The 12,919-nt window shown below is 35.2% G+C and overlaps 1 protein-coding gene across 2 annotated transcripts in view; it reads right to left on the bottom strand.

Moving 5' to 3' along the window:
* Positions 1-9,343, bottom strand: part of LOC138707504 (ras and EF-hand domain-containing protein homolog) — a 57,141-nt gene extending 47,798 nt beyond the window's left edge. The window contains exon 1 of one of the 2 annotated variants that reach the window (XM_069837017.1): positions 8,943-9,343. In XM_069837017.1, coding sequence (XP_069693118.1) covers positions 8,943-9,295 — 353 coding nt within the window. In that variant the 5' untranslated portion in view covers positions 9,296-9,343. The remainder of the gene's footprint in view (positions 1-8,942) is intronic. The other variant, XM_069837016.1, reaches the window with a different exon arrangement.
* Between the last annotated feature and the right edge of the window lie 3,576 nt (positions 9,344-12,919).

The following is a 12,919-nucleotide window of genomic DNA, read 5'->3' as shown; positions in this document are numbered from 1 at the left end:
TTGAAGCTCTGGTCCGAGAGCTACGCCAACGACTATTTAACGTTACACAGAGCAGTATTGACAGCGGGAATGTGCTGTGCAATGTAATTGTATGAGCGGAATGCATGTATTATTAATTCTTGAACATTAGTTTGAAGTATTGCAATGAGTTCGGAATTTTGTTTATTGAAACCTTATTATTAAATCCATTTTCCCAAAGGACTATTCAAGAGAAGACAGACATTATAGAGAATATGTGCGCTCGTTCAGTGCAGCTCAATATAACAATATGCATTGGTTGGCAGGGTCGAAAAAACTAAATAAACTGTTTTGTTGGCCATGTTTGTTATATTATATCGAACTTCTACATCTGATAAGCGAATATGATCCATGACTCATAATGATTTCATAATTATAAAATAAATTATTTATGTGGGTCTGATTATTTTTATTAATTATGAATTATTATATCCTCCCATCTTCCCCTATGAATAAAAGAGCAAGCCTGACTTTCGTGACTAGCATTCGCCCCTGGACTATGATCTAAGTTTTCTTCATGAATTAATGTTTTATGCAGTGAAGTATATCATGTGTGGGGTTAACCAACTCTGACCACAACTGAATTCGGTTTTTCCCCAAATTTTTTAGGCACTAAATATTTAAAATTTGTTTTACATTAGCAAGTAAATTAACATTAAAGACCAAATGTAAGGGAAGTGTTTTGACACTATCAATAAGTCTAGTTCTGCTTGGTCACAGTGTTATCTTTCTATCCAGCAGAAACTGTCCACATACTTGCCGGAGTTTCCAATTAAAGATACGTACCGTACCGGTACTCGACAGTACCTATTATCGAAATAATGAATTTTCAGTGACATTGTAACATTTTTCCAACTTCTGTAATGGAAATAACTTAAACTTCGGAAAAAAGAAAAGTGATTGTCTCAAAAATGTTTTATTCATTTCGCAACAATTGAGTTCTTGATGATGTACCAAAGATATGCCTTTATAGTTTATTTATTTGAACTGTCAGTGAAAAGACCTAGGCCTACATAAATCCACCGGCGTGGTCTGGATGCAGCGAACAAGACTCTTGCTCCGAAGCTACGATCGAAATAGGTTCGAATCCCGATTACTTGGTTGGGTATTTTTTGCTATATTCTTCAACTGGAAGGAGAATGCCCAGTAACCCCATAGCGAATCCCCTGTCCAATCTCGCCAAAATGACGTTTCACTATCAATTCCACCGACATTAGATAACCGCATAGTTTGTAGAGTGTTGTTTAATAACCAATTAAAAAATACACAATTAAAATATTGTTGTTTAATATACGACTTAATAAGCAAAGACAATTAAAATTATTTACTGAGCACACAAATAAGGTGGTAAACTTTTGTCCTTTGATCTTCACACAAAATACCCAAAATTTAAGACTCTGTTCCTGAATTTTGCGATTTAAATACATAAATATAATCCACTTTGCACAGATTTCATCATCCCTCTGTGTATTGTAATTGAAGACCTATCTTGCCAAAGAGGCTAAGAGCCAAAAACAAGTTTCTGAGATATTGATTAAAACACACTGTCAAATGCATGTTGAGATATCTCCGACAGCAACTTTTGGGCATGAATAAGTCACACTTGAGCTACGACAGAACCTATTTAGTAGGCCTATGATATTGTGGGCCAAGAGTCACTACCTATTACAACTGTTGAGGACTTGAAAGCACCAATTAAAAAGGTTTCTGAATGAATTCTCTCAGTTCGGAAATAGGGGGGGGGAGTATGTTTAAATGCCCCAAATCGTCTTCCGCGATATAACAACCCAGGAAGAAAACAATTTGTAAAATAGTGTAGTGATCTTTGGCTCATTCTGCATAATTTTTTCGAGGAACATCAATAATAAATACTTTACGAGAATGACATTTTAAGGTTAGGAAAACTCGTATAGGTAAGATTAAGGAGTAGATAGACATTCCTTTATGATAATATGGAATTGATGGAATAGGAATGGCTTCTTGAGCAATAATCCGGATTTAGTTGACCTACATTCATTATGACGTAATCTAAATTTCCAGTACTTTCCTATTTATTAATTTCTGACTTCTAGATAACTCGTAATGACCTAAAAATTGTTTTAAACGCTCCGTCGATCTTAGTATTTAATTCAAGTGCATAACTATTGCAAGCGATTTAATAAAAGACGGTCATTTCATTTCAATTAAATTCGCTATCATTGCTATATCATCAAGATTTCACTAGCCCTATCACATTTAACCATATTTTGAGAAATAGGTTTGGTATGTGAAAAGAAATACATGACATGTATTTGAAATATTATAAATTTTCCTTTATGTATGCAAAGGACCTCCAGTTTTAACGCTGTGTGGATTCTAACCTCAGTTTGAGCAAGAATGTGTGTCCGATTTAACAAAGAAGCAATTATATTTATATGTTATTGCTTTTCGCAATATATCGTCCCCGTTGTAGTAGTTGCATAGGCCCTACTATGATTGCGATTATATCCGAGAATAGTGGCCTTTCGCATGCCTTTCATCGAAAGAGAAGTGAAATTTGGAGATTTGTGTGGTAGATTTATGGTATGTAAAATAGATGGAAGGGACTAGAGGCAAAATTATACGGCCATATTGGGCTCACATGAAAGGGTTCCTCCTGAACTTCATCTGTGTTCCATACCTTATCATAGGCCTACTACAGGATTATAGGTGTCCAGATATTTCCAAACTTGACCGGTTCTTGCCCTTAGATCATGATTAGCAGAGATACCTTGTTTCCGAAAACCAAGGATTTACAAAATATGGGTTTTCAGCTAATAAAACAAAAGTATTATGTTTCAAGCTCTTCTACATCGAAATACAGTAAGTTTAATCTCGCGAAATAACGCGAAATTTTGTGTATACGAGTTTTTTAACACGAATTTATTCAAAATATTGTTTTTCAGGAGAACATTGATTCTTCCTTTTACGAAATTGTAATTTGAATTGCGCTAAGATTGGTATTTATGTACAAAATTTTGAATTTAATATCGAGGACCTATTTCAATACAGGATTTTGAGTCTAATATTCAAACAGAATTCGAGCGACTATTTTGAAATATAACGTAGAAATAGCCTTAATGTTCGTTTGGTGCCTAAAGGTTTATACCGGTATTATTCATACATAAAATGAGAGACTGTTACACAAATGTCTTTACACAACATGTACGTGCCGATGGAAAACTGTAATGTATTGTTAAAAAAAATGTACAAAGAACCTTCAAATACCCTTGATGACACAGATCTATAGTTTTTGTAGGAATATATAATAATATAGGCTGTTTTGTGCGAAAAGATTAAAAATACACCGTGTCCCGCTTAGAGGAATCGAGAAATAAATGCTAGCCATTTAAAATCAGATGAAGATATTGTTTTGATTTATATCTGACAAGATGCAGAAACTGTCCAAGTTTATGAACCAATGGTTTAAAAACAGTTGCATGTTCATGCGCATGCGCACTAACGTTTATCGTGGAAACAAGCCTGGCGCCATTCAGTGGAACATTTCGTCATTGGACCATCCTCCTTCATCGAGACCACAGTCACAGGGAATATGTATCTGGACATGTTGCAGAACTTTTGTTGTTCATCAGCTCCTCCCACAATAGGTTTTTCAGCAACATGGGGCTTCACCCCATTACTATGGAGCAGTGCGTGGTTTCTTGAATGCAAACTTTCCATATAGGTTGATCGGAAGAGGAGGACCCTTGCCTGGCCACCTAGGTCAACCGACTTGACGCCCAATCACCTTCCTCTGGGTCTTTGTGACAAGTGTTGTGTACCAACGTGATACAGTTGATACTTTAGAAAAACTGAGACAATGCATTATAAATTCAGCTGCGTTAATCACTTCACAAATGTTGTGGAACACCTGGCAGAAGGTTGAGTACCTTTTAGACGTCTTCAGGGTGGCTCGAGGCGCACACATCGAGTTGCACTGACCATTCTCCGAAACTCGGAGAGTTTTTACATCAAGTTATACAAAAAGTTATGTTATATGACAATTATTTATACTTTAAATTAGCACTTATTTCTCGATCCCTCTAAGCGGGACAAGATGTTAGCATGTTAGCATTTATTTGATGTTAGCATGTGTATACTTTTAAATGCGTAATAACATCGAATTTACGTTTTCTTCTGCGAAATAACAGCGAAATTAATCGAATTTCTATACCGAAATTTGATAGTTTTAGTCACATGAAATAGGATCCATAATGATTAACAGGTAGCGCATTTGTATTCTCAAACGTGCAGCAGATCGAGTAGTTTCTTTTGGTAGGCCTACATCTATTACGTCACGTGGATTCATAAGCAGGGTAGAATAAAATTGCAAACAGGTACGCATAGACTATGAATCACAATACAATAAAGACGCTCCATCGTCAATGATGTTTATGTAAAACACAAGTTACTACTACATTGTGATCTGATTCTGATACTGAGTAAGTTGCATTTTCATTCAGACTTTTGTGTTAATATTATTTTAATTTATCAATCTATGCTATATTATGTTTAATTTTGGTCTGTATTTTTTAAATAATTTTCTAAGTGGGCTCGTTTCTGAACACAAATTTGTGCCATTCCATTGTTGCTAGAATCTAAATTAATTTGACTTAATTTGTAAAATATACAATATTTATTTCTTCTTTATTTTCTTTCTTTCAAAAGAATACCGCCAGCAAGAACTACGTTACAGTTGGTTATAGTCAAATTTCGGAAGGACTATTTCAGCATAAGAAATGGAAACATACTGCGATTTATGTGAAATGATGATCTCTGCTGTGATGTAATGTATTATAAATATGTCCCTGTAATGTCATGTGACGTAGAAAGAATATTATCTCGATTTAAACAAATTTTATGTAACGTTCGTAAAAGATTTTCATTTCATAACCTCAGAATATATGTTTTCGTTATATGCAACGCGTATAAGTTTTGATAAATGAATTATTTGTATATATTGTGTAAAACATAAATATTGTTAATTTGTATATTGATTTTTGTTATTATAATTGTGTCCCTGTAACGTCATGTAACGTAGGAAGAATATTTTCTTAGCTTAAATTTTTTACTGACAATTGTAAAAGATATGCATTTTATAATCTTAGAATATATGTTTTGTTCACCGTAACGGAACTGATTTTGTTACATGAATTAATTGCACATATTGTATATAAAGTATATACAGTTAAAGTGTATCATGTTTACTATTATGCTTTATAATATATATTCTACATACTAGTTCAATATTATTATCTAATTATATTTTCTGTCATATGTAGCACTAATATTTTGTAAAGCTCTATTTTCGAAGTTTTAGTGCGTTTATGTGGTTAAAAAGTAGCTGGACAGACCATTTCAATTTAGTAGCAATCCCACCTACAGTTGTCATGATCCAGTATTATTATGTACTGAACTATACCTTTCGTAGCATCCTGACGTAAGCATTTGGCGTCAGAGTTTAAACTCTGAACGGCCAGGATATACTAACCGATAACTTCCCTAACTTGTTTCGGAACGAAAATGCGCTGCATGATGATTAGTGGTAATTTGGGTATGATATTATAGTCGTAATTGAAAGACAGTATCTAATAAATTGCACTCAGTTCAGTATTTCAGTGGACTAAAACCAGCTTTCTTCAAATTCAATTGATGGCGTGGGAATTTATTTATTTATTTATCTATTTATTTATATATATTTATTTATTTATTTTAATTTAATTTAATTTATTTTAATTTAATTTAATTTAATTTATTTTAATTTAATGTAATTAATTAATTAATTAATTATTTTATTTATTTATTTATTTATTTATTTATTTATTTATTTATTTTTACTTATTTGTTTACTAATTTATGTTTATCTATTTGTTTATTTACTTATTTTACTTATTTATTTACTTTCTTATTATTTATTTATTTCATTTATTTACTTATGTATTTATTTTCGGCGCAACACATTGCATTGGTCTACCGTCATGCACAGCGTTGCCGATTACGCTACTCCGTTGGACAGGTGACAATCCTGTAGCGGGATGATAAGTGATGAATGATGTTGAAAGGGTAATGGAGACTGGGAAGGAGTCGTGTAGTTATCCTTGAAATTGGTACTATCCCAGCATTCGCCTGGAGGGACTTGGAAAACCACGAAAAACCCAAAGTCAGAATAGCCGGTCCCTGGGATTGAACTCCGGCCTCCCGAATGAAAAGTAGGAATCATAAACATTACATTATCGTGCTCGGTGGAAATTTATTTTAAATGGAAAAATTGCACAGAAATTTGAGATACTGTTGATAACTATTAAGAAAGTGAAGTAGCAGAAGCCATAGTGCAGATAGTTTATTTAAAGACGCTTTCAACCAGCAATCAATTCAGTGGGTGGCCCGAGATAGGCGGAATTTCTCCTCCTCCGGATTTCAGGATGCCTCCCGAAGATTTAATAATTTAAAACTAAAAATATATTTTAGTAACTAAAATAAATTCTGTTCTGTAGAATTTCATGTAGTTGTTTCCTTAAAGATTCGTGGTCTGCCGGCCGATCTTGATTGGTTGAAATTTAGATGGTCTGAATTTTCAGTATTGATTGTTACAGTTAAGAATTCAGATATGTTGGATTTTTATTGGCACAGTTTTCAATCTTAGCTTTGTTTAGCAAATATAGCCCAGTAATCTTGTTTACTAAAGTAGTTATAACATAGCTAAACATTTGCTACATACACACATTTTCCAGTTTAATTAAAAATGTAATTATATGTACCGTAATTGATTTTGCGCAAATTTCCATAATACAGCTCTACTTATATTTTAATCATTTTATAATTCTATGTTTCTATTTGTCAAAATCGGTATTTAAGAGTGATATAAATGTTAAACTGTATTAGACCTTCCTTCAGTGGTTCACTGGCACAGACACGAAACATGTCAAGGCATGCTAATCCTAAAAACGATGAGGCGATCTTCACTGAGGGTAGTGACTACATTCCTTGGCATAGCGAGATCTGAAGGCTTGTACAAGTTTAACAAAATTCGCAAATGAAAATGGAAATAATTCCGCATATATTCATTCCTCCATACTTTATGGAACATAACGCCCACTTCATTTCCTTTTTCTCTTTATCTTATTCAAGAAACAAATTTAGACTGCTTCAGTTGTCTGGTGATCAGCATGCTGGTTTCCATACCTGTAAGTCCCGGGTTCGATTACCGGACTCTACACTCTCGGGGAAGAAAAGTTCCCTGGGTGGAAATTTGTATGATTGTGAGTACAACGGGTTATTAATTAAGCAGACTTTAAATGAAATACAATATATTATCTGGGCTGTCGCTGAGCAGAAACTGAACACACGTTTCGGTGTCACATTGTTGACATGTGACGCCATCTATAAGCTCAACCAGAAAGCACTAAATGCAAGAGCGTTGACAGAAACTATATATATATATATATATATATATATATATATATATATATATATATATATTTGAGGCTTTTATGATTTTGATTTGAAATAAACCGTTATTATTTTTTACTGATTTTTTTATATTTCATTCGCAACATTCTCGCAAAGGCCTAAATTAACTCGTAGATACAGAATATCGGCAAAATAAAACTCATCCAGTAATTTAGAAGAAATCGCTGTACAAATTTGGCCGAACAGGAAATAGACGGCATGATCAAAAACGTTTTCGGTTTGAAGATTGCTTAAAACACGCATTTCCGCTTATATCTAGAAATTAATTTTTGCAGCATCACAATGCACTTTCTTTATACTTTATTAAATGAGAAAATAACAAAAACAAAATAAGCTGAAAGTTATAGGCCTAAACTTACAAATTTGTGTTTTTTAAGAACAACTTTGGACCAATCAAATTACGTTAATTATCTTTCAGATTTGCCGTCCACATGCAAACTAATAAATGAATAGAAGATAAATTAAAAGGACATGTAGGCCCTATTTCAAATTATAACATACATTTACGGGTACCGAGATTTGCTTAATTATTATGAGATGTTTAAAATTAAGATATATTGGGAGGCCTACTCTTTATTTCGTGTTCATACAGATCGCTACAAACGAACATTTATGATGTAAGTGCTTCGTATTGATAAGGTATGTATCCACGCTAGTGTGAAATTGCACGAATGCGTATCGGATGTTCCAAAATAGCAATGTAGATACTGGCTAAAGGTGAAAAGGTAATGCGATATTTCAGAGTTTCTCTGCGTTTCACGCAATAACTGAGAACTGGTATGGAGTTAGTCAAATAATTGTATACAATTATTATTTAGATCTATTTAGTTTCGATATTCATTAAAATCCAATACAAGTGCTTAGAATTTCACAAAATAATTACAATAACCGCTATATCTCAAATATGTCTAGAGACGTTTACCTGTTGCGTTTCGTTAGACTGATCATGTAAGCCTATCCAAAAAAAAAAAAATAGATATATGGTGTTCCGAAATTAATTACAACTATAACGACCGCCATGATCTCCTGAATTTGAAAATAAACGCTTTGAATAAACGTTTTTGAGGGGAAAATGCATGTTATTTCACTTGACGCTATTTTGCACGAAAGGAAACAAGTCACGTTTGAAGTCATTAGGCAGATTTTCAGGTAAGTCTACACTATAGTCAAATTTAACAAATGACGTAATTTACGTAGGCTAAAATTAAATGCCATTATGTTTCGAGTATAGTTTCGTCGTTTAAGGAGAATTATTTTCCGGGTAAAGTGGCTAACATGAAATAAATATATTCCAGGATTTAGGAGACAAAGGCTGTAGCACAGACGTAGGCTTGACGTGTGCTTTAACAAAAAGTATGAATATACTGTATTTTTATTTCGTACTTAGAAAGAAGTGAAGCGGGGAAGTTCAAAACTATGTCTACAAGTAGGCTCACCTGTTGTTGAGGAATTTGTGTATGTTGACTTCACCAACGCCGGCCACGAGGTGGGACCAAGCAACTCTTGCTTGTGAATGGCGTCTCTCAAGCTCGTCTGTCGGTGCGCTACAAAACTGCATAGATCCACGGCGCGAGCCGGGACTCAGAAAATCTCTAAATCCCCATGCAAAATCTTCCAAACTGACTTGTCCGTCGCCGTCGTGATCCAAGTCGGTGAAAATGGCGTCGGAGTCGACGGGGTCTATGTCGAACCCGGCGCAGAGATCTCTAAATTCCGAGGGCCCGATGTGCCCCGTGCCCTGTTTGTCACAGGCCCGGAACAGCTGCTCAAGCTGCAAGTCGCTTGCCATCGCGGCAAGTGATTATTGCTTACTGCTCGACGCGCGACTGCAATAACATATATAAATTGAATGACGTTTACATGGCCAGGTGGCGATATGACGTCACAAGGTCGTACGAGAGGAAGGAGCAATTATTAAGTTCCTGGCGAAGCAAAACCGGGTACAATGCTTTGCATTCCAGGAATTTACAAATTCATAACTCACATGGGTGTGTATTCTTTATCGTCATATCCCCGCTTACCAGTAAATCAATGTCTGTGATCAAACGCCTACGAGTTATGTTACAAGCCTTAATTTTCAGGACTATTTGTGCCTTAGATAAAGGAACCTATCAAGAATTATCTATCTACCTGACTGTTCGTCCTTCCATACATTTACAGATCCACCCATCCATCCATTCGTCCACCCATCCACATTTATCCAGCTACCTATGTGTCCGTCCGTCCCTCTGTCCGTCTATACGTCGATCCCTTCATCCTTCCATCTATCTATCTACCATCCATCCGTCCGTCTTTGTCTCTACCTGCCTGCCTGCCTGTTTCTCAGCTCAGCCATCCACCTATCCTTTTGCCAGTGGCGGCTCCTGCATATTTCTTAAGAGGAGGAAAGAAGGTAACAGGACGAAATGACACCTTCTTGAATGAAACATGCTACAAATTAGCCTACATGCATACATGTAAGACCAAATAGTGTTAGGGTTGGCCTTCTCTTTTGTATAGCAATAATTTGTTCTTGTAAACAGAGTTTCCTAAATTGTCCAAAATATGTTTTCACTTCCATTCATTGCTGGATAATTGCACAAATTAACAATTACAAGGAAATTCACAAACTCGGAGAATTTTCGCGCACACTACAGCATCACACGTGTTGGAAGAGACTAGCTACTAACACATAACCAGAACCGTTTTACGGAAGTGCAAATGGGAAATAATCTGTTAGGAAAGTGAGAACACTGCACCCACTCAAGTGGTCTGTGTTGTCACATGTACATTTTACAAGTTCGGTATCACATGCTTTTGAAGAATGTCAGTTCTTGTAGTCATACTACCATTATTGTTAAAAGCTCCAGGTGACCGATTAATGTTTTAATGTTAAAAATAATGTAGTTTTGAGTACTTTCAATTTCAAATATATTTGTACAAAACTGACAACTTGGCTGTTGTCCTGTCTAGTAGACAATGAATGGAAGTGAATTTCAGGGGCCAAAAAGATCTGCGATACTAACGTAGAACTACTTCCTCTTTGATTTATATAAACCCAACTTCAACTTTCAGATATCCTCGAAAGTTTCAAACCATGAATAGCTTATAATTACAAAGTGCAATGATTAATATATCTTGTTTTATAATTTAAAAAAAAAAGTTTATATGGTGTCTTTCATAGCTTTGCGTTAAAACTGTTTTTATTGTGCCTCCTCCTAGATGCGTTATAGTCTGGTTGAATGCAGCATCGTTAGATGGCAGCGGTAGCGAGCTTGCTGCACGACTAGTCGGTTTCTATTTCCCACCCATGCGCTGATTCAGAGGAGGATCTCCTCCCTCTCCATTCATTTTCTTGCTTTAAAACTCTGCTTCTTTCTCTGGCCGCTAGCGCGCTGTTGTCTATGTGTGTTAACTGCAGTAAAGGAGGAATGGATTGGCTTTCCTCCACACAGACAATCTCGCATCCTTCTCACAGTTTTCTACAGCACATGAGTTCGCGTCGTTTAAAACCCGATCAATCGAGGTTTTCTTATAGCTGTGAACTTAAAAATTATCGAATCTTCTTCGAATTTCAAGGCATATATTTCATTTGGTATTTACTTTCAAAAGAAGAAAAATGTGAGGAGGACGTTCCTCCCTTCCCTCCCCCGAGAAACCGCCACTGCCTTCTGCCTATTTCTTTCTCTCCTGTGTCGTGTCTTATTATACGACACTGTAAACTGCAAGATCGTTCAGTAGCCATGAGGTTTCATTTTACCGCAGTATGGATTGGGCTGATAGGCGCGCACTAAGGCCACTGGACTGCTGCGAGCCAATTTTGATACTTTCATATTTGGACACGGGCGAGAAATTGTCGATAAATTTCGCCTGGAGCCCGGTATCAGGGGTAGGGTTCCTTCATGTGAGTAAATATACGACATAGGTCTTCCAGCTTTACTTCTCTCGTCCTTCATAGCCATTCGAAAGCCACTTTTCAATGAGACCGAGGATTCGCCATTAATTACCCGACATTCGCCTTACAGTTAGGGAAAACCTCGGAAAAGACCCAACAGGAAATCTGCCCAAGAAGGAATCGAACCCACTCTCAAGCACACCTGCAAGTCAAAAGGCAAATGTGCTACTGCCTAAGCTACGCCAGTGGTCAAATTGGATGTTGTGCAGGACTGAGAGTGATCTAGACAAATCAGCCGGGTTTTTAGTTGCTACATAAGTTCCCTGCATCAATCAAATTACTCCAACTGAAAACAAGACCCCGAAATAAGATTGCAGGAAAGTGGCCATAATATGATTCCTTTGCAGCCATTTATGAGGCAAGAGTGTTCGATATGCAGCAGATTCTTTCAAATTTGTGTTAGATAAAGCTGGTGTGATACAACCCCTGTCCTCCACCCCTTAGAATTCATATTCGTTTCTCATGTTCCTGAAAAATTATCTTAAAAAAATAAACATTGACATGTCTGTGGCATAGAGTTGTTCATTATATATTTTACTCAGAACAATAAAACTTCTGTTAATGTAACCATTTGTCAACTGGTATTAGGCCTTACAATGACTGTTTAAGGGTTATCTTTTTCTGTAAACATTCACAGACCTTTATCCTTAACATAATTATTTCACATTTTCTTACGCATTTTAAGCAATAATAAAGTTGATATTGGAGAAAGTATTACTTGTGATAAAAAAACATTGTACCCTACGAAAGTGCCAGTGCAGGTTTCTTCAATATATGAATGAAAAACCAGAAAAATTTGGAATTAAATTTTGACTGTTGCCTGATGTCAGAATAAAAAAAAAAATCATTTTTGGCTATAATAAATAATATAATTCATAACACTTTTAAAAATCAGCTGTTTTGAAGAACAACAAATTTAATCAGTGTTAAAAATTAATTTGTGAATGATATTATCATCATCATCATCATCATCATCATCATCAACAACAACAACGTCGAAATCAGTAATTTATAATTGTGACAAAAGGCGAACACATTTTTGGGTTAAGAAGTAGGATGGAGTGAATCTATAAGTGAAATTGTTTTTTTACCTGTTTTCTAAATGTGATAGCTGCAAAAATCTGTATTTTCACTTAACTTAGGAATGTGAAAAATATGGAGTTTCCATATTTAATTTTTGTGTACCCCAAGGGCTTGGAAGTTTCTTAAAATTATAATTTTTTTGCCTCTTTGTATATTTGTTCTATTATTTTGTTTTTCAATATACAGCCAGTGAATTGCTATAAATCACATATTTAAATTTAATTTAGAAGACTCTAAATTGGGGTTGCAGTATACAGCATTTTTGAGGGGATCCAAAGGGACAAAATATATAGTATTTTACATAAAATATGACAAAAATTTCATTTCAGCTCTTTTATTCTTTTTAATTAGAATTTATTCTTGTTTCCTTTTTCATTTCTTTCTGAGTGGTAACTA

The sequence above is a fragment of the Periplaneta americana genome, chromosome 10, assembly GCF_040183065.1.
Source record: "Periplaneta americana isolate PAMFEO1 chromosome 10, P.americana_PAMFEO1_priV1, whole genome shotgun sequence".
Lineage (NCBI taxonomy): Eukaryota > Metazoa > Arthropoda > Insecta > Blattodea > Blattidae > Periplaneta > Periplaneta americana.
Note: the sequence above shows the minus strand (reverse complement) of the source record. Positions and strands in the feature narration are given on the sequence as shown.